We start from the raw sequence: 22,811 nt of genomic DNA, 5'->3' as shown, positions 1-22,811 counted from the left end.
TTCCAATCTACAAATAAGGAAAGAGATCTAATCTCTTTCTTTAATCTTTTGTAGATCCTTTTAAGAGATATTTTAATTTTTAATTTCTCCAATTAAATTATATCTTTCACATAAGAAAATTTTAAAATTAAAATTCTTTTAAATTTAATGGGGGTCGGCCACCTAAGCTTGGGTTCAAGCTAGGGTCGGCCACCTATGAACCAAGGCTTGGCCGGCCCAAGCTTGATCCACAAGCTAGCTTGGCCAGCCCCTACATCATGGGTATGAAGGTGGGTATAGGTGGGTATAGTACTCTATAAATAAGAGGCTACGATAGGGACTGAGAGGAGGAATTGGTTTTGGTCTCCCGATAAAATTAAGCATCCCGTGTTCGCCCCGAACACACAACTTAATTTTATCAATAATAATTCATTCCACTAGAGAACTATTATTGAACTACCGCACCAATCCCAAATTACATTTTTGGGCTCCTTCTTATTATGAGTGTCTTAGTCTCCCTGTGTTTAAGATGTTGAATGTCCACTAATTAAGTGAGTTACTGACAACTCATTTAATTAATATCTTAGTCCAAGAATAGTACCACTCAACCTTATCGTCATGTCAGACTAAGTCCACCTGCAGGGTTTAACATGACAATCCTTATGAGCTCATCTCGGGGACATTATCAACCTAGATTATTAGGACACAGTTTTCTTCTATAATCAACAACACACACTATAAGTGATATCATTTCTCAACTTATCGGGCTTATTGATTTATCGAACTAAATCTCACTCATTAATAAATTTAAAGAAATAAATATCAAATATATGTGTTTGTTATTATATTAGGATTAAGAGCACACACTTCCATAATAACTGAGGTCTTTGTTCCTTTATAAAGTCAGTATAAAAGAAACGACCTCTAATGGTCCTACTCAATACACTCTAAGTGTACTAGTGTAATTATATAGTTAAGATAAACTAATTCCTAATTACACTACGACCTTCCAATGGTTTGTTCCTTTCCATTTTGGTCGTGAGCTGCTGTTTATAATTTATAAGGTACTGATAACATCATCTTCTGTATGTGACACCACATACTATGTTATCTACAATATAAATTAATTGAACAACTACAAATAAATGTAGATAATTTGACCAAATGTGATTCTTTATTCAAAATAAATGTTTACAAAAGTTTAGGCTTTCAGTATACACTCTAACAATAGCCTCCAAGAAATACGAAAAGTCAAGTTCTCAATAAATTCATCATTTATGATCTTCATTAATTAGAAAGATGAAGAGTTATAGGCTCTATAAACTCTTCATTTATAACCTTCATTATGATAACTCTTCAAATTCTTCATTAATTATCATTATGATGACTCTTCGAATTCTCCATTAATCATCATGATTATGGCTATTCGAATTCTCTCTTCTTTGTATCAAATAAATCTATATTTGATCTTTATCTCGACTAGCTTCCGATACCATTGTTCATGTCTACGTGCTATGCGTGCGACCCTCTAGGTTTTATACACGAAGTTAGTGTAAATCTATACACACACTAAGGTAACCGTCTAGCAACAGTTTTTAGCCACCTAACGCGATAAAATTAATATCAGTCATAAACTGTAAACCACTATGAATTGATTATTGTGTAATTCAATCTCTTCATCTAAGCCTACATCCCAATTAATTCGATACATTATGCATTATTACCAAATTAATTGTTTTACTTGATTTCCAAGATATAATAGACTCTTCTTGAATGATAAATCATTCCTCCCATGGCTATGGATTTTGAGTCACTAATATCTCTATCAAGCGGTCAGGATGTTAACTCCTAATCCAAGAGAGCGATGAATCCTCTATTGACTCAACACTATTCTCTCTACGTTTTGTCATACACCCAATTACCGTATTAATCACAATCTGATTAAAGACGACTTTTAACGACGTCAAAGCACATAACTCCAGGCATAGAATAAATAAAGGTCTCAAGTCAAAAGATCAGTTACACTCGTTCATAAGAGGAATAACCAATGATGCTTAATATGTGGTCTCCTCTTGTGCGGGTCGTGTCTAGTGTACCTCTAAACTCAAGACACCCCCAAGTACAACTTGGATATCCATCCCTCCGGTCTATCTCGACCTAGTCATACTCAGTGTTGATCTAGATATCCATGTCCCCTCTAGATATCTATCCGATCAAGGACTATTTTCAGATTAATATATTGATTAATCTGTGAGACTTTATCATTAATCATATACGTACAGAAAAGTAAATAATTAATGATAAATTCTTGCCTTTATTAAATAATTATCCACAAAATACATAAGGAGTGTCTTGACACATCAGTGCACACACTAACAATCTCCCACTTGCACTATTGTCAAACACTACGGACTCTCAGTCCTAGGCTCCTCACATAGGTCTCATGTTTCTGTAGAGGTAAGGCCTTTGTGAGTGGGTCTGCGATATTCTCGCTGGTATCTACTCTGCTAACCAACACATCACCCCTCTGAACAATCTCTCTAAGGAGGTGATACTTCCTTAGTACATGCTTGGATCGTTGGTGAGATCTTGGCTCCTTTGCCTGCGCTATGGCCGCATTATTATCACAGTATAGCACAACTGGGTCAACAATGTTAGGAATCACTTCAAGCTCCACTATGAAGTTCTTGATCCACACAGCTTCCTTTGCTGCCTCTGAAGCTGCTATGTACTCGGACTCAACTGTTGACTCTGCAACTGTTTCCTGCTTGGAACTCCTCCAGCAAACAGTTGCACCATTCAGACAAAACACATATCCTTGCTACGATTTTAGATCATCCTAATTTGTCTGAAAACTTACGTCAGTATATCCTCCGACGACTGATTCCTCATTTCCTCCAAAAACTAAGAACATGTTCTTTGTTCTTCTAAGATACTTGAGGATAGTCTTTACCGCAGTCCAATGACCCTCTCCAGGATCTGATTGATATCTACTCGTCATGCTTAATGCATACGAGGCATCTGGTCGAGTGTATATCATAACATACATTATGAACCCTATAGCCGAAGCATAAGGTATCTTGTACATTCTACTTCTTTCCTCTTGTGTTCTTGGACACATAGCCTTGGAAAGATGCACACCATGTGACACTAGTAAATATCCTCTCTTAGAGTCTTGCATACCGAATCTATTCAGTATTTTATCAATGTATACACCTTGACTCAACCCTAGTAACCTACTTTGTCTATCTCGGTGTATTCTAATACCTAAGACATAGTTGCATCTCCAAGATCTTTCATTGATAATCACTCTCCCAACCAAGTCTTGGTAGATTCTAGGCTAGGGATGTCATTGCCTATAAGAAGTATATCATCAATATACAACACTAGGAACGTAATCTTGCTCCCACTAACCTTCTTGTAAACGCAAGGTTCTTTTGGATTTTTGACAAAAGAAAAATCTTTAATGGCTTCGTCAAATCACAGATTCCAACTCCGAGATGCTTATTTTAGTCCATAAATGGACTTCTTGAGCCTACATAACTTATTGGCATTCTCAGATTTTATAAAACCGGAAGGTTGTACCATATATACTTCCTCCTGTAATTTTCCATTTAGGAAAGCAATTTTAACATCCATTTGTCAAATCTCGTAATTCTTGTAAGTCGCTATAGCTAGCAAAATTATAATGGACTTAAGTATTGCAACGGGCGAAAATGTTTCATCATAGTCAATTCCATGACATTGATTGAAACCCTTTGCCACAAGCCTAGCTTTATAGGTACTGATGTTCCCATCCATATCAATCTTTTTCTTGAAGATCCATTTGCACCCTATGGGTTTTACCCCAACTGGCACATCAACCAACTCCCAAACTTGGTTGATGTATATGGAGTCCATTTCAAATTTCATGGCTTTCAGCCATTTCTCATAATCATTTGAAGCAACTGCTTCTTCGTAAGTCGATGATTCATCATCTTCGATGAGTAACACTTCCTTATCTTGGGTTACCAACCAACCATATCTGTTTGGCTCTCGGTGTATTTTTATAGACTTACGTTGATCTCGCGTTTCTTGAGCAGTTTCAGATAAAGGAGACACTTGTACTTGTGACACTATCTCATTATCCAACTGTTCATCTTCCAACCTATTTGTAGGGTCTATAATTTCTTCAAGATTTACTTTACTCCCACTACTTTCTTTAGAAATAAATTCCTTTTCCAAGAAAGTGGCATATCGAGCAACAATAACTTTGTGCTCACTTGGGAGATAAAAATAATATCCCATTGTAGATTTGAGATAACCTACAAATGTATATTTTATGGATCTTGCTGCAAGCTTATTAGAATTTTCATTCTTCACATAAGCATCACAACCCCATATCTTAAGATAAGACAAATTTGGTTTCTTTCCAAACTATAATTCATAAGGAGTCTTATCTACAGTCTTGGTTGGAACTCGGTTAAGTGTGTGTGCTGCTGCTGTTTCTAAGGCATAACCCCAAAATAACATTGGAAGACTTGCATGACTCATCATTGATTTAACCATATCCATGAGTGTACGATTTCTCCTTTCTGAAACATCATTCCACTCCGGCGTTCTAGGAGGTGTAAGTTGAAAAATTATCCCACACTCTTTTAGGTAATCAATGAACTCTTGGCTTAGATTCTCGCCACCTCGATCACTCCGAAGGGCCTTAATCTTCTTGCCATGTTGATTTTCTATCTCATTCTTGAACTCTTTAAACTTGTCTAGAGTTTCAGACTTATGTCTTATTAAGTAGACATATCCATATCTACTTAAATCGTTAGTAAAAGTCATGAAGTAGGTATACGCTCCTCTAGCCTGAACTTGCAATAGCCCATAAACATCACTATGTATGAGTTCTAGTGGTTCCTTTGCCCGTTCACCTATCTTGGTGAATGACTTCTTGGTCATTTTGCCTTGTAAACATGCTTCACATGTATCTATGGGATCTAATTCAAAAGAGTCCAAATACCCATTACTGATCGCGATGCGTTTTTGGGTTATATGACCAAGTCTACAGTGCCAGAGATATGTTAAGTTTGAGTCATGTAATTTCTGTTTCTTACTTTCAATACAATAGATCGGTTCATCTAAGTTAAGAATATAAAGACCATTATTCAATGAATCATTCCCATATAATATATTATTCAAATAAAAGGAACATAACTTGTCCTTGAATTGAAATACAAATCCCTTGGTGTCTAAACTTGACACCGAAATGATATTCTTTGAGAAACTAGGAACAAAATAACAGTTTTCTAAATTCAAAACAAGTCTACTAGGCAAATTTATTGAATAGGTTCCTACAGCTAACGCAGCAACTCTCGCTCCATTAGCTACTCGTAGGTCCATTTCACCCTTGGACAACCGTCTGAGGTTACTTAGACCCTGCATGTTCGAACAAATGTGAGAACTACTTCCAGAATCTATGGCTCATGATGAAGAAATAGAAAAATTGCACTCTATCATAAAGATACCTGAAGCATCTGCTCCACTGGCATTATTCTTCATGAAATTATAACAGTTTTCTTCTAGTGACTTTTCTTGCCACAATGGAAGCACATGACCTCCTTCTCATCAGATTGGGGGTACCTTCATCCCTTTCTTAAGCTTCTTCTGAGCTTGATATTTAGGATTCTTCACTACATTAGCCTTGGGATTGAACTTCCCGGTGCTAGGCACTTGTTGGTCTTTCTGACCATCATTGCATGCAGTGAAGGACTTACCTTCATATCCTTCTCAGCAGTTTTCAGCATTACTATCAGATCAGTCAAACTCTTGTCCATGCTATTCATGTTGAAGTTCAACACAAACTGAGAAAATGATGGAGGTAGTGATGACAGGATTAAGTCAACAGCCAAGTCTTGGTCTAACTTAGAACCTAAGCTCTCGAGCCTCTCTATGTACCCGATCATCTTGAGTGCATGAGACCCAACTTGGTTTCCTTCCTCCAGCATGGTACGAAATAGTGCTCGAGAGGTTTCATACCTCTCTACTCTCACACTCTCTTGGAAGAGCTTATGCAAGTGCTGATCAATCTCCCTAGCACTCATGTTCTCATGTTGTCTCTGTAACTCGGGAGACATAGAAGACAACATGATACATTGCACATCCAGTGCATCTTCTATATACTGAGAATAATATGACTGATCTTCCTCTGAAGCATTGGGTGTAGGCTCTTTCAGTGGTTCATCTTCGAGCACGTAAATTTTTCTCTCGTGTCTTATGACGATTTTCAGTTTCCTATACCAATCCAAGTAGTTGGAACTGAGGAGGATATTCTCTTTCTCAAGAATACTTCGCAGTGATAAGGTACTTGTGTTTGTCATCTAAAATTTAAAACAAAGTTTTAGTATTTGTGGAATATATTTAATAAAGGTCTTTCATAACTCCTATTATTTTATTCAAGTCCAACAACCCTCACTGTTAGAATCGAAAATTGGTTGGTAACAATTCCTAATAGGGCCGAAACCCTGAATCATATAGAATGCACACAGTTGAGCTGTACCTACATGCTACATTCATCAAGTAGGCCTTAAATTGGCAATCACAAATCTATGCGACTTTCGGTATGTTCTTGTTGAGCCTTATATTCTCAACACTTGCCCCTCAAATCAGTTAACCTTAGCTGAGCTAAACAAGTCAACAAATTTGAGTTAAGTCGATCCACTAATAATTATGATAAATTATAGATGTTTTGACACAAGCCCATAGCTGAGCTGTACCGACTTATGTAAACACTCTAACTATCATCATAGTTATTAGTGGAGGGCTTTTAATAGATCTTGACTTTAATATATTTAAGGGATTTTATAATTATTAAAATGTCTCACCATAATTAACTTCTTGTGCATTTGCACAATCTCATTACGAGATTTATCTCCATTAATCCTCTTAGTCTTTTAAGACAAATAGGTCTCGGAGATGTTAACATGTTAATCTACTTATGCCATAAGGAATTTATATCTAAATTATAACACATATTACTTTACAGGTTTTAGACAAAATTCATTTCTATCATGAAATGTTACGGTATATAACTCGAAATAAAGAAATTAATATTTCTTTGAAATCTCTTGAAACACTGATTCTTCAAATAAATTTTGAAGAATCGACTTCGTACAATATGATCCAACCACGAACCTTGCTCTGATACCACTGTTGGGTTCAGAGCGCAACGGAAGATATATATTGAATCATGGATCTTTCGTGGTACATATAGTTTTACATAAAATAATATAAAACATACCTCGAGTCCTCGATAGGTGTGAATAATATCACAGATAGATAAGAGCCCCACGTGTGACTCCTCTAGTGGTATCCACGCGCACTAGATCACGAACTTGACACAATCCGTTAGGTGCTAGCCTCTTGGATCGACAAAGCCTTGGAAACACTACGATCTCTTCCAAACGAAGAAGAAGTTGACGAGGGAAACTCGGAGAGAATCAATTATACTCTCGCATCTTTCCGAGGATGGCTACTTATAGCCTCCAAGGAATACGAAGAGTCAAGTTCTCAATAAATTCATCATTTATGATCTTCATTAATTAGAAAGATGAAGAGTTATAGGCTCCATAAACTCTTCATTTATAACCTTCATTATGATAACTCTTCAAATTCTTCATTAATTATCATTATGATGACTCTTCGAATTCTCCATTAATCATCATGATTATGACTATTCGAATTCTCTCTTCTTTGTATCAAATAAATCTATATTTGATCTTTATCTCGACTAGCTTCCGATACCATTGTTCATGTCTACGTGCTATGCGTGCGACCCTCTAGGTTTTATACACGAAGTTAGTGTAAATCTATACACACACTAAGGTAACCGTCTAGCAACAGTTTTTAGCCACCTAACGCGATAAAATTAATATTAGTCATAAACTGTAAACCACTATGAATTGATTATTGTGTAATTCAATCTCTTCATCTAAGCCTACATCCCAATTAATTTGATACATTATGCATCATTATCAAATTAATTGTTTTACTTGATTTCCAAGATATAATAGACTCTTCTTGAATGATAAATCATTCCTCCCATGGCTATGGATTTTGAGTCACTAATATCTCTATCAAGCGGCCAGGATGTTAACTTCTAATCTAAGAGAGTCATGAATCCTCTATTGACTCAACACTATTCTCTCTACGGTTTGTCATATACCCAACTACCGTATTAATCATAATCCGATTAAAGACTGCTTTTAACGACGTCAAAACACATAACTCCACGCATAGAATAAATGAAGGTATCAAGTCAAAAGATCAGTTCACTCGTTCATAAGAGGAATAACCAATGATACTTAATATGTGGTCTCCTCTTGAGCAGGTCATGTCCAGTGTACCTCTAAACTCAAGGCACCTCCAAGTACAACTTGGATATCCATCCCTCCGGTCTATTTCGACCTAGTCATACTCAGCGTTGATCTAGATATCCATGTCCCCTCTAGATATCTATCCAATCAAGGGTTGTTTTCATATTAATATATCGATTAATCTGTAGGACTTTATCATTAATCATATACGTACAGAAAGTAAATAATTAATGATAAATTCTTGCCTTTATTAAATAATTATCCACAAAATACATAAGGAGTATCTTAATACATAAGTGCACACACTAACACGAACATGTTTAGATAATTAAGATATAATTAGGTATTTTGAATGGAATTCTCAAGTTCCCTATATCGACTTAAAATGTTTGAAATATCTCTTAAAAATAATCTTAGGGAGCGTTTGGTTTAGGGGAATAGGAGTGGGAAATGAGAATGAGAATAATTGATTGTCATTGTTAATGCTTGGATTATAGGAATAGAAATACAAATAAGGGAATGAATATTTGAAATTGGGTAATAACTCATTCCCATGTACCACTCCTTCAATGAGTCATTACCCTATTTTCATCAATCAAAATATTCTCTTATTTCAAAAATACCCTTGATCTAAAACTAAAATTTTCTCCCTTAATATCAAATATCAATATATATATATATATATATATATATATATATATATATATATATATATATTTTTTTCATATTACTTCTCTTTCCTTATTCTCTCTCATCATATTTTCTCTCTCGGTGGTGATATCTTAACCCGGGAAGTCTATTGATTGATTAACTATTCATCCTAAATTGACATAAAAAAGAATGGTCAAAGAAAATAAATTGGAGTTGAAATAGTAGAATTAATTAAAGTGTTTTTTTAATTTTTAAAATATTATTTTTTTAAAAAATAAAACAAATTATTCCGGTTCTTTTAATTTCATTCAAATGAATAACCTAAATATATAAAAAAATATACATTATTTATTTATTTATTGTTTTGTGGTTATTACTTTACTTATTTAAAGAGATCCGAATTTCCCATATTTTTGAAACTCAAATCAATTCTTTTTTTCTATTTCTGTTCCGATCGAACCTCTATAAATACAGTGACAGAGAATAAGATCGAGATCGTTTTCTTTCCCTGCCTTCTAAATCGGAACCCTAACCTGAAGTTCCATGGAGTTCCTCCCATCGATGGAGGAGCAGCAGCTGCTGGTCTCGTCCTTCCTCCAGATCGTTGTCGGCCAGACCACCGCCATCGCCACCCAGTTCCTTCAGGTACGACCCCTTTCTGCATCAATTCGTCCCTCGGAGCCCCGATCTGTTCCTAACGCGATAGACGGATTGCGCAGGCAACAAGGTGGAATCTTCACGACGCTATTCGACTCTTCGCTCATGTCAAAGATGGCGGTGGGGTATCATCGCCTTCCATGCCTCCGCCGATCAATGGAAATTTTAGGTGAGCTTGGTCGGCACGCTGCCCATCAAATTTAGTTTAGTTTTTGGATGGATTTGTGAAATTGTGTTCTGAAAATTGGCTTCTTTCACTTGTTTGCGTTCTAATTAGATAATAAAGAAAGAGAAATTTTACCTTTTAAGCTCAATAAAAAAAATCTTATGTTATTCCGAATAGATATCTACTTCTCATGTCAACCAAGATCCAATTTGTAGCTTTAGCAAGGACATTCAAATCTAACAAATTGTTTGGCCTAAGAAATGTCAAAACTTTGATTAGATTGTAACAAGATAAGGATTATTAGGATCAAAAAGGGATATTGACCAGTAACATAGGTTTGTTGATAAGACTGTGTTATATGTAACATTGTTAATCTTGTCTTTTTCGTCCATTCTACTTCAGGCTTCAATCAGATCAAGTGCTTGCGTCGTGCAATTCTGATTTAGTATCAAGGCGAGCTGCATGGGAGTCAAAAGAAAGTGTACCTTCAACAGCAAATGCTTCCCATGATAAGCTTTCTTCACTGCCACTTGACTTGATACGCCAAGGAATTTCTGACCAGGTGACTATACTATTAAGTTCTCTTGCTTTCTCAGTAATGTCACTTGGATATTTATTTGCTAAATTTTTCCTGCAGTTTCAGGAAAAATATGGAGAATGAATTAGTTATTTACAAATTTCAAATGATTCAATTTAGGAAATGTGTGTATATCTATGAGTATGATTTAGTATGCTTAGTCATCTTATACCTAATTTGGTTGTCTTTTATATTTGGGTCGTTTGGGAACCCTTCATTCACCAGGCCTGTCAATATGAGGACAGTTCTGTTTGGCATTTAATGTTGGTAATATATCAAATACTATATGCAAAATATTGCTTATTTACATTAGTGTGATGGATTACAGTAACAAGAAATGTTGAGTTTTGATTTTTTGAGAGTCACAACTTATATTTTGTTTCTTCAATGATTGGAATTTATGTAGGACTTTTGATCGAATGATAACTGTTCATGCAAGTTTTTTTTTTCTCTCCTATTGATTTTGATTCCAACTCTAATTGATTCAGCTTGTACAAATTGCAACTGCCTAATAGCTGCAAAATAGATTGTTATCTCTTTTACACTAACTTTGCGTCATATACATTATAGGGAGGAACATTACATACAGCTATAATCAAGCCTTATCCCACTAGGTGGGGTCGGCTTCGGAGGAAAATTACATAATAATCTAAAATGCTAATCCTTGTAATTGTCAATGAATGAAATTTGACTGAAGATCTCTAGTTATTATCTTTCCTGTATATGATTAACTCAGATCTCCATTGTTGACATTATTTCTTTTGTAGGGTTTTCTTCTGTTTGGTCCCAAGGCAAATCATTCTTCTCTTTGTCAAAAACGTCGAAGACCTTTTGATTCTACATTGCTGAACATACAAGGTAATTCAGGCTCTGTTGCTTACTATATAAAACATCTTTTGATCAAATCAAACAAATTGGTTGCTCAATGAAATTCTCATCCTTTTGTTATTGATGACAACTACTGAAATTTCATCTTCAATTTGTGCAAGTCATATAGATATTAGGGATTTTTTGGATTATTTTTAGCTTCAAACTAACAATTATCAGATTCGACCACTAACAATAAACATTACAAGTTTGGATTCCAGGATACCAAGTTCTTCTGTATTCACCTTGCCTTCATTGTTTATCCCTGATAGATCCTTCTAAAAGGCTACGCCAACTTGAGGATGAACCTAACCTAGACAAAAATGGTGGAGCCTTCTCAAGTGGTTATCCTATTCTTCCAGAAGAACCACAGGATACCAAAGAAGTTTGTAGGATACGGATTCGTCTCCCTGATGACGGACATTTTATCCAGCGAAACTTTTTCCGAGCTGACTCAACAAAGGTAATACTTTTTCTATCAAAGTCGCTTTCCAATCTCTTCATTTCATGTCCCTAATCTACCATGACTTTCATCATCGTCCATGCAGCTTCTGTGGTCTTTCTGTTCTTTGCATCTAGAGGATGGGCAAAAGCGAGGTTTCCACTTCACTCAAGTCATCCCCGGTGCATCAAAAACTCTGACATACCATAGCAACCTAACTTTTGAAGAAGCCGGATTATCAAATTGGCTAATCACATTGGTTTGGGATTGAATAGGGTTAGTTTGCGGATGATTCGGGATCCAAATTTGCAGCAAGAAAGGTTTCTGTAATGCCTGCCATGCTTACTTGAATAACCTTGTGCATAGCTACCAAGAAATACCATTAGATTCTCATTCTCGACACCGTTGCACATCGAAGAACTAAGGCGTCAGTGAAAACTGTAGCCACGGGCGAATCCAGACCTAACTAGCTCGACTATGTTTTGGCAAGGGGCTTTCAAATTACGGAATTGCATGGAATGAATTGAAGTTATGATTTATAGTAGTTTTTTTGGTTCATTCCCTGTTCTTTATTTCTTCAATAGTTATGAATGGAGAAGATACTCTTGTTCCATACTTTGTCGATATCATAAGTTTAATAGAAAAGATTGTTCTTGTTCCAAAGTATTTATAATTTTAAATAATTAAATTTAATATTAAAAATATTTTATTTTAATATTTTTAGTATTTTAACACTTTAATAATAACACCTCCAAAAGAATTTTAAAATCATTAATTACTATACACCAATAATTTAATTGATTAATTTTTATGTCATTCACTATTTCCTATTTTCCATTTAAAGTATAATTATAAGTTAATTGTTTAAATTTTTATATCAATAATTATTTCTTACGTGCTAGATAATTTAATTTATTTTATTTTTAAAAATGAAACACTTTGAGTTTGATTTTGGACAATTTTTGAAATTAACTACAGTCTATTATTTTTTTAAAAAATTATCTAAATGACTAAAAAATGATCCTATAATTAATTCGGGCCTTTATTGGGCCTAATATAGATTTTTAGCCTCAATATGGAATCATATGGGCTTCAACATGGGCCGAGTTTGATTCGATAGATAATTGCAAATTTGCCATCGCCTTCCCGTCTGACCTCTGCTGTCACGCGTCACAGCCACGATCTTCACTCCGATTGATCTGCCGTCTAACGCTTCCCGGCAAGTTTAGGGTTAGGGTTTATCCTCGCCTTCTTCATGGAGGACTACCACCAGCCTGCCAAGCGGATGCGCAGCGATTCGCCCTCGATTGCCCCCTTCAACGGAGAAGGCGTCGACCTTTCTCTCCTGGAGGCAGTGGAGAAGTCGGCCCAGAACGGCGGGGTGGAGGTGCTCGACGTGCGCGCTCTCAAGAAGCTGGTCCTCGCCTTTGAGCGACGGCTCAGGGATAACCTCGAGGCCCGCATGAAGTACCCGGACCAGCCGGAGAAGTTCGCCGACTCGGAGGTCGAGCTCCATGAGGAGATCGAGCGCCTCCGGATCCTTGCTGGTGCCCCCGAGCTCTACCCGGAGCTCCTCGCTCTTAACACCGTCCCCTCCCTTGTTGGCCTGCTTGGCCACGACAATCCTGATATCGCCGTCGACGTGGTTTCCCTCCTCATGGACCTCACTGATGAAGATGTCATCGGAGAGGACGACGACAATGAGGAGCCTGTTCGTGCCCTGGTGGACGCCCTCCTTGAGAACAATGCCCTCGAGCTCCTCGTTCAGAACCTTGCCCGTCTCTCGGAGGCCGACCCTGATGAGGCGGCGGCGATTCATAGTACCCTTTCCACAATCGAGAACCTCATCGAGGTCAAACCTGCTGTTGCTGAGCTTGTTTGTGAGCGGACCAAGCTGCTTCGGTGGCTTCTTGGCAGGATAAAGGTGCGTGAATTTGATGCAAACAAGCAGTATGCATCGGAGATTCTGGCAATCCTGCTTCAGAACAACCCTGCGAACCAGAAGCGGCTGGGTCAGATAAATGGAGTCGATGCGGTTCTGCAGGCGGTGGCGGTGTACAAGTCGCGGGATCCAAACACGGAGGATGAAGAGGAGATGCTTGAGAACCTCTTCGACTGCTTGTGCTGCCTTCTCATGCCAATGGAGAACAAAGAGAGGTTTTTGAAGTCTGAAGGAGTGGAGCTTATGATCATTATCATGAAGCAGAAGAAGTCTGCCTATGGGTCGGCAATCAGAGCACTTGATTTTGCAATGACAAAATATTCTCCAGCATGTGAGCGGTTTGTGGATGTGCTGGGATTGAAGACGGCTTTTGCTGCATTCATGGGTAAGGCAAGTGCCATTCTCCTTTGTTGCCTTGTGTCACTTCAATGTTCCTTGTGCATCTTAGCTCTAGTTGTAGCTCATTTTTTTTTTTTAAACATATTTATCATATGCAAGATGGAACATTACATATTTGCAACCAGAAGAGTTGAACTTTAATTTATATATCTAATATATTATTTGTATTAATATGAACTTCATCTGTTTTGATTTTAATTTTAATGTTATAATCAACCATCTAGTAAACTCGCCCCAGTACTTATTAATTATATAAAAAAACCTAAATTATTTTTTCCTCACGAATTGTATTGGCACAAATATATGTTACTTGCCGTTTGTGCTTACAACTAACTAGTCAATATTTAGTTCAATGACCGTCTGCAAATTTTTACAATTTGTAGGATATGTATGCTAAAGCAAACTTTGAAGTGGTATATATGGAAACAATTATCTGGAAACGCATGCTTTTTGGATTTACCTTTTAATACTCTTAGTAGCCTTCTAATGAGTAATTGGACTTTTAAACACCGCATATAGTAGTAGAGATGTGAATGCTAAAATGGATGCATGGGTCATTAGAAAGGATATAATAAGAAGGCAAAAGCTGAAAGCACTTAGGTGTAACTCTATTAGATAATAAACTAAGCGAAAAAAAATGTTGAGATGGATGTGTTAAATGGCAACAAATAGATTCTGCATTTAGAAGAGGGAGATGAAAGAAAATATTAGCCAATGTAATAAAACATGATTTAATTGAATTGAATATTTGTAGAACCTTGCAGAGAGCCTAATTGAAGTATGAAATTCCTGTAGTTGTTCCCAAAAGTTGTAAGCAGCACGGTTTGACTTTGATGTGATGACGGTTAATAGACTTTTAGAAGTAATTTCCCAATGGTTGGAATCAAGGTTCTAAAATAATCTAGGTGCTAATCGGGCGCTAGACCAGCGCCTAGCGCCTAGGCCACCTAAATGGGGATTAGGCACCGCTAGGCGGATTCCTCGGTATCAACATAATTTACATAATAATCACATATTATAACCCCAACACAATAACATCAAAATTAAAATGAGTTCAAAGTTACACTAATAAAATATCATTAGACACAAACTCAATATCATCGTACACAAACTCAACATCAAATTTATTCTACTTCTTCTTCTCCATAATTTCAGCAACTTGTTCTTTATTGGACACAAACTCAATATCATCATTGTGATCCTCCTCCTCTTCTTCGGATGCAAAATCATCCTAGTTCTCTCATTCTAGAGCTTCTTCGGAGTTATAGATTTCCATCTGCTCCACTTGCTTCATCAACCATTTGCCATGTGAGCCTAGAATCTGGTTCAACTTCATCATCTTCTCCACCATCCACAATTCAACCTTATGCACTTGAAGCATCTTTTGCAAGAAGGACATCATCATTCTTCTTTTTTTTTCTCTTTTTTATTTGTTTAATAATCTAGTATTAAATTGGACAAATACTAGATTGTTCAATTTGTTGATATCCAACCTATTTTTTTTCTATGTATGAATTAAAAAAAAGAGAGAGTAAATATTATAGTTAGTAACATGAATATAAAAATTTAAAAATTAATATTTTACTTTACTTAAAGACTTAAAAGTTTAAAGCTTGCTCCTTCGAATGCACTACAACTTCTTTCACACCTAGATGAACTTGTAGTTAATGAAGCATCCTCAATGTCACTCTTAGCAAGTTGGGTGTGTGAGCATCATGTACTCCACCATGCACATGAATCAAATATATCATTATTTTTTTTCACATGCTTTTGCTGCAAATGTTTTTCCAAATAATCTAGTCTTGTCTCTGTATTTTGCAAATTCCTTGTTAATAATTGTATCATTGGCATGCAAAATTTTCATACATTAAAAAATTCCCATCGTGACCTCCTCATAAAGAGTAATAGAACTATCTTTATAGTAAAAATAGGGATTTAACAAAAATGCAGTGGTATGCAATGATATATCAAGTCTATCCTTCATTTTTGACTCAATAATCACTATGATAGGTTGATAATTTGATTCCACGTTGTTCAGGGCCACCTTGATATCTTCTTTAGCTTGAAGAAGCTCTCCATATAGAAACCTCATGGATGACTTTCTATCTCCATCTACTAATCGAAGAACTCTTACTAAAGGAGTAAATATTTTCAAACAAAGTGTCACACCATTCCAAAATCTCATGCTCATCACAATAGAGTAAGCTAATTTCACTTTGTTTGTTTTTAACCATTTACATTTCTCCTGCATATCACTTGTAAACATGACGTTTAAGATTTTTTTAATCAAACTTTGCAATGTGAGGAAATTTGATGCAAACCTGGTAACTCCTGGTCGGACTATATCTCTCTTCTTTGTAAAACTTCTCATCAATGACAAAGTCTTATGGTGAGCATAAATAAAAATGGTAAAAGACTTGGCTTGCTCAATAACTTTTTTATATCGTGGAACCTTGCCAATACTTTCAAGCATGAGATTATTGCACATGAACTCCAAAAGATCCAGGTCTCTTTTCTCTCATCAGTTTAGCTACAACCATATTGTTGGTGGCATTGTCCGTTACAATTTGAACAATATTTTGAGCTCCTACTTGTTCAACATATTCAAAAATAAGTTCAGTTGTATGTACCTCGTCTGAAGACTCCTTAGACGCTAAAAATGTAATACCCAGTTTGCAATTAACACAAATTTAAGATGCTTCTTCTTTTTCTATCACTCCATGCATCTATCATGATTGATCACCCATTCTTTGGCCATTCTTCATGTTTCTTTAGCAGTTGTTTTGTTCTTTTAACTTTAGCTTTCAAGCTCCCTAAGTTGATATTGAGTTGGAGGCTTGAATCCAGGTCCCAATTGACCCACTGCCTCCATTAGTTGTTTGAAGCTATCATTATTAACAGGATTGAATGAGATTCCATTTTCATAAACCCATCTCTTAATATATTGTTGAACTTGTTGAGTTCTCTTTTTGAAAAGAGATTCATTTATATTTTTTTGGCGAAGTACTTTACTTCCATTGGAACCTCCATTATCTAGAGCAATTACCGATGCATATCTATCCATGGGCCCAGGTGAAAGAGATTTTTTTAATTCCATCTATCCTTTCAATTTCAGGACCTTCTTCTTCGTCTAGAGAAATAGTCACCTCTGCTCTACAACTTTGTTCTTCCATTATTTTGTTATTTTTTCTATTCCTCCCTTCTAAAGTAGTCTGTTTGCACTTATTTTTATCTTCTTGAGATGCTTTTCGACAACTAGATATATTTCCAGGTATATTTCCTATGTGCTCATTGATCCTATACACTCCCCCGACATCATTTTTTCACACATCTTGTATTTAATTTTGTCGAGGTTCTTAGAATTAATCAGCATCTCATACTCCTATCCAATGTCATTTGACTTTCTCCTAAGAATTCCGGATTCGGGTTGAGTAACGGATACCGTTGAAGATGGATTGTTTGTCATTGTAATTGTGATAGCCTAAAAAGTGATTTAAGAATAAATTTAGGATATAAAACAGTAAAAAAATAATATAAATTAAAAAAAATATTATTAGAATATAAATGTGATTTATATAAATTAATAAAATTTATTAGGATTTTTTAAAATTTTTAAATATAAATATAAATATAAATATAAATATGATTTATATGGATTAATAAGATTTATTAGAATGTTTTAATTTTAAATATAAAATATTAAAATATAAATTAATTAATAATAATTATCAGAATTTTTAAATTGTAAATATAATATTATTAGAATATAAATAAATTAATAAAATTCATTAGGATTTTTATTAATTATTAATATAAATTTATAAATATGATTAATAAGATTTATTAGAATTTTTATTTTAAATATAAAATATCAAAATATAAATTAATTAATAATAGTTATCAAATTTTAAATTTTAAATATAATATTATTAGAATATAAATAAATTAATAATTAAGATTTTTTAAATTTTGAATATAAAATTAATAATATAAAATTTAAAATTAATATAGATTTTTAATTTAATTTATTAAATTTTAAATATAAAATATCAAAATATAAATTAATTAATAATACTTATAATTTTTAAATTTTAAATATAATATTATTAGAATATAAATAAATTAATAAAATTTATTAGGTTTTTTTAAATTTTAAATATAAATATGATTTATATGGACTAATAAGATTTATTAAAATATTTTAATTTTAAATATAAAATATCAAAATATAAAGTAATTAATAATAGTTATCAGGATTTTTAAATTTTAAATATAATATTATTAGAATATAAATAAATTAATAAAATTAATAAAAAGACTTTAATTTAAATATATATTTTTATATGGTTTGTTGGGATAATTTAATTAGGGTATATAAAAACCTACTTAAATTACTTTATTTCATTGAGGAATTGTTTAATTAAATAAATAATTAATTAATTTATAAAAAAAAAAGAAAAATCGTGAGTGTTGAACGACACACGCGGGAGGCGTCCGCCGCTGTGACACGTCCACCGCCTCTGAACCCATCGCCGGAAGCTTCCGGTGGCATCAGAAACTTCACCGAAGGCTTTCGGTGACGAGTTTGGCGGGGTCGGACGCGTTCTGTGACCCGGAAGTGTCGCGGGAGGGAAAAAAAATATTACATAAATGAAAAACTTACCGATTATGTTGAGCAGAGTTTTCCGGAGGAGGCAAGAGGCGGAGGAGGTTAGGCAGTCAAACCGACTGTGATTAGGGCTTTAAATGGAAAAAAAACGAAACCCGAAATTTCCGTGCGTCTAGTGCCGTCCAACACCGCCTAGGCTGGCCGCCCAGCACCTTTCCGGTGCAGTTGTCGGCCGCCGAGCGCATAGGCGCCGCCTTGGGCGCGTTTTAGAACATTGGTTGGAATTATCTCAGAATATATGTTACTGGATTCTCATAATGAGCAATAACCTTTTGACAAGTATCATGTACTGTAATCCTTTATAAAGAGTTTGCTCTAGTTGATAAAATATCCCCCATAGTATACACAAGTTTGAGAATTTTGTTGGCAATTGTTTGGATCGTTATTGTGCAACACATATTACTTCAGCTTGTATGATACAGGCAAAACCTACTTTTGTTTTGGATTGAAATAGTACATGTCAGATTACATAGGTAAAGTTACTGGAAGAGGAATCTATGTGAAGTAGTTGGCCAAGAGAACAAGTGGTCTCGTAGGTAATATAATTTCTTCATGTTGTCCTCAGAACATGGTGATCTATTGTGTTTTAAGTTGGTGGTTTCTGTGTTTTGAAGGGAGCATTTAACTTATTAATGTTGCTTTGAGCTTGTTATACGCTTCTTGTTTGTTTACATGATGATAGTTAACTTGGAATATAGATACGACTTGTCTATCCTTTGGTTTTCTATTTTCTTCTTTAATTCATTATATCTGAAGTAGTGAGCACCAAGTTACATCCACTTATGACCACATAAGAACCGTGTACTGAAACCAATTTCCATCTTGTTAAAATCCAAGTCATGTCAACAAAACCAATTTAATTGGATCATTTCTTTATTTCAATCAGAATCATTTTCAATGGATTGCTCAAACCATATATATATACATATTGCTTTGATTGACTAATATGCATTGCATGTCAATAATACCAATTTGGTTGGATCATTTATAACAAATTAAACTATCAGAATCATATTCTATGGATTGCTTAAGCCAATAAGCTATTGTTTCTAATAAAATAAACAATCAGAATAACAAATTAAACATCACTTTGCATGTGTGTTTCTTGTAAGGTTGCCTTGTGGCCATACCAAATTCGTAGCATTGGCTGACTCGTAGCATTAATGTTGTGTTTTATTTTGTGTAATTTTCTTGGATCAATATGTAGAGAAGTTTAAATGGAATCATATATTTCTTAGGATGATTAATTTAATGTGATTAATTGAATATATTATGTGGTACTTATACACACAAATTCCTATGCATTATTTTGAATTATTGTCAATAACATTGATGTTGCTTGTATAATTGCATATGCTTCTGCCCCCTACATGTGTTTGCTTTGCATGTGTTATTTGGTGGTTTGACTGCATACCCGCTTATTAGCATATGCTTTTTGAAACCTTTGTTATGTATGCTCTTACCATTTTGTTATTCCAAATACCATACAGATTCCATTGAAGAAGAAAAATAAGAGAGATAGATCACAGGAGGAATTGGAAGAGCGCATTGTTTCACTTATTGCTTCATTATTTGGTGAGTTACCAAGTCAAGTGCCTAGAATGCATTTCTATCATGTTCTTTGTGCCTCAGTTAGTGCTGTTGGATAAATTTATTTTACATTATTTTAATTGGAATGTCCAGATTTTTTTTTTTTGGAGCCAAAACTGGATTATTACATGGGTTGTAAGTGCTCTTCAACAAACAAAAGCCCTTCATTGTGGGGAAAATAAAGTAAATACAAAAAAAAATGCCCTTTCTAATGGAAGTTGGATGTTACAATGAAGTTTTGACCATAAATATTTTATAGAAAAGGAAAGATGATAGTAAATCATTTCATACTTTAGGAATATTAAATGGAAATGATGGCACTATGGGCAAATAATTCATTTTGTATTTAAAAAAACTGTAAGTTGGATTTTATTTGGTTATATACTGCTAATAGAGAAATAGACTACATGTTATCCCAACTTCTGTATTCCTGTACCTTTAGGTTTGGCAGATTGCAGTTTACATTGTAAATTTGAGTAATTTGAACTTGAAACCTGATTTGGGCCTTAGTAAATTGTTATGCATCTTTTTCTTAAATTTTATTTATATTTTAAACATACTAACATTCCTTTTGCTATTCATTGCATCTCTTGACAGGTGGCATTTTGAGAGGTTCAAGAAGGGACCGATTATTGAGCAAATTTGTAGAAAATGAGTTTGAAAAGATAGACCGACTCATGGAACTCTATATGAGGTTAAGTTAGGAACTCTGATTCTCATTTCCTTGGTGTATTGCTTCTGTCCAATTTTTTCTTGGCTAGTGGTTTCTTACCTCTTCAAATTTTGTAGATACTCTGACAGGGTAAAATCAGAGACTCAAAGGCTTGATTCACTTGAATTGGACGATTTAGAGGTCACTTTCTTACCTGATTCCCTATTCTTCCAATATCCATTGTGGACAAATCTGGGACCAGTAAATGCTTGCATTGCAAAGCCTAACCTTGTACTCAATATATAGATTGACGAAGAGGAGCTCTACAACCGAAAGCTAGAAGCTGGGCTTTACACTCTTCAAGTATGCACAAGATAGCAGACGATTACAATGTGTAATTCTTTCCCATTCCTTCACTATAGTTTATTCACTTTCTGAGTCCCTTCTATATTTGCAGTTAATTGCTGTAATTTTGGGACATCTCTGGTCATCTGAGTAAGCCATCCTAAAAGAGATATTTTCCTATCTTATCATCTCTGCTCGTCTTTTCATTTGAGGTTAATTTTTTATTGCAGTCATCCCAAAATAAGGGAGAGGATTGAGCTACTACTAAAACAAAATAGATTGACAAAGAACGATGTGGGAGAGATTCTTCAAGTATGCATTCACTTATAAATGCTCGGTTTGATAACTATCGTTCTCTTGCTTTTGTCTTTTTTTGCTTCTCTCAATATAACTATTAGCTGCCAACATAGAGCTTTCAAGTTCCATCTGTAGTTTCTGGAGTTATGACTATTGTTATGGTTTCGGCCAAGGTTAGCTAGGGTTATATAGGTTCACCTAAGATGGTCGATGGTTGTCCCGGGTCAAACAGCTGGGTTGCAGTGGAATGGACTATAGGTCAAAGTGAGGCACTTTGTTCGGTTCATATGGGAGACTCAAGGGGCGTGTGGCTTCTCTTTTGTCGCTCTTTGTAAAAGCTCAACCTTTGGAAAAGTTGATAAGTTTTGAAGTTCCAACTGTTCATTGGAGGCAGAAAACTTTAGGACTTTCGACTTTATGTTGTCAGTATATCAACGCCAAGGATTCAATACTCGATACATTTATGATTATGAGAGTTTATTTTCATTCAAATAAATTTGTGTAAAGATTCACATGATCTGTCAAATGTAGCAAGTCATAATATCTGATAAAATGCATATTTTTTTTCTCTACTATGCTAATTGTATATATTGTAGGAGTATCATGATAACATTGGAGATCTTGATGGACCTGAAGAGAAAGAACGAGCTCAAGCAAAGATCCAAAAGTTCATCTCTGCACTTTAAAGCATTCCTGTGGTCGAGAGCAACATCATATCGATTCGATATACGGCGGATGCTAGTAGATACTAGTAAAGAGAAGCTTTTGTGATCTTTTCTCATGCATGTGTTCCCTTCGCATGTCATTTGAATTAACTCGAAGATCATGTTCTTGGGATTTGACTGGCGTTCTGTTAATTCATGTTCTGAACTGTAATTTGTGGGGAGCACAAGTTGGATTTGAGGTTTAAGTGTTTTTCGATCATCTTGTTTTCAAAATATTCTTCAATATCTTTAAAATTGATTAAATACTTTTCATCATTTTAAAATCTTTTCCTCTTTATCATTTTGATGATTTTATGAAAGTTAAGTGACATTCTGAAATGAGGGCAGGGATGACAATGAATTTGATTTGAATTGGATTTTCTACCCGCCCTCTCTATCTTTATCGGATTTACACTACACGAAAGTAGGGCTTCAGAAATGAATTTTTAAAATGAAAATAAAATCTATTTCAAATTTATGTAAATCAGATTTAATATAGAATTATTAATTCATTTTAATTAAA

At 34.8% G+C, this 22,811-nt stretch overlaps 2 protein-coding genes across 2 annotated transcripts; both read left to right on the top strand.

Annotated features, from left to right (window-relative positions):
• Positions 1-9,419: 9,419 nt before the first annotated feature.
• On the top strand, positions 9,420-12,353 carry LOC122014261 (putative plant UBX domain-containing protein 14). Its single transcript, XM_042570436.1, has 6 exons — positions 9,420-9,626; positions 9,701-9,807; positions 10,207-10,366; positions 11,149-11,239; positions 11,521-11,711; positions 11,797-12,353. The coding sequence occupies exons 1-6, from the start codon at positions 9,525-9,527 to the stop codon at positions 11,959-11,961; spliced, it is 816 nt and encodes a 271-aa protein (XP_042426370.1). The 5' UTR covers positions 9,420-9,524; the 3' UTR covers positions 11,962-12,353.
• Positions 12,354-12,844: 491 nt separating this feature from the next.
• On the top strand, positions 12,845-22,572 carry LOC122015472 (beta-catenin-like protein 1). Its single transcript, XM_042572376.1, has 8 exons — positions 12,845-14,022; positions 20,191-20,275; positions 20,888-20,984; positions 21,080-21,143; positions 21,249-21,305; positions 21,400-21,437; positions 21,518-21,599; positions 22,181-22,572. Exons 1-8 carry the CDS (start codon positions 12,946-12,948, stop codon positions 22,268-22,270), a joined length of 1,590 nt encoding a protein of 529 aa, XP_042428310.1. The 5' UTR covers positions 12,845-12,945; the 3' UTR covers positions 22,271-22,572.
• The last annotated feature ends 239 nt before the right edge of the window (positions 22,573-22,811 follow it).

Source organism: Zingiber officinale, chromosome 8B (assembly GCF_018446385.1).
Source record: "Zingiber officinale cultivar Zhangliang chromosome 8B, Zo_v1.1, whole genome shotgun sequence".
Lineage (NCBI taxonomy): Eukaryota > Viridiplantae > Streptophyta > Magnoliopsida > Zingiberales > Zingiberaceae > Zingiber > Zingiber officinale.
This window is presented reverse-complemented; position numbering and strand designations above follow the sequence as displayed.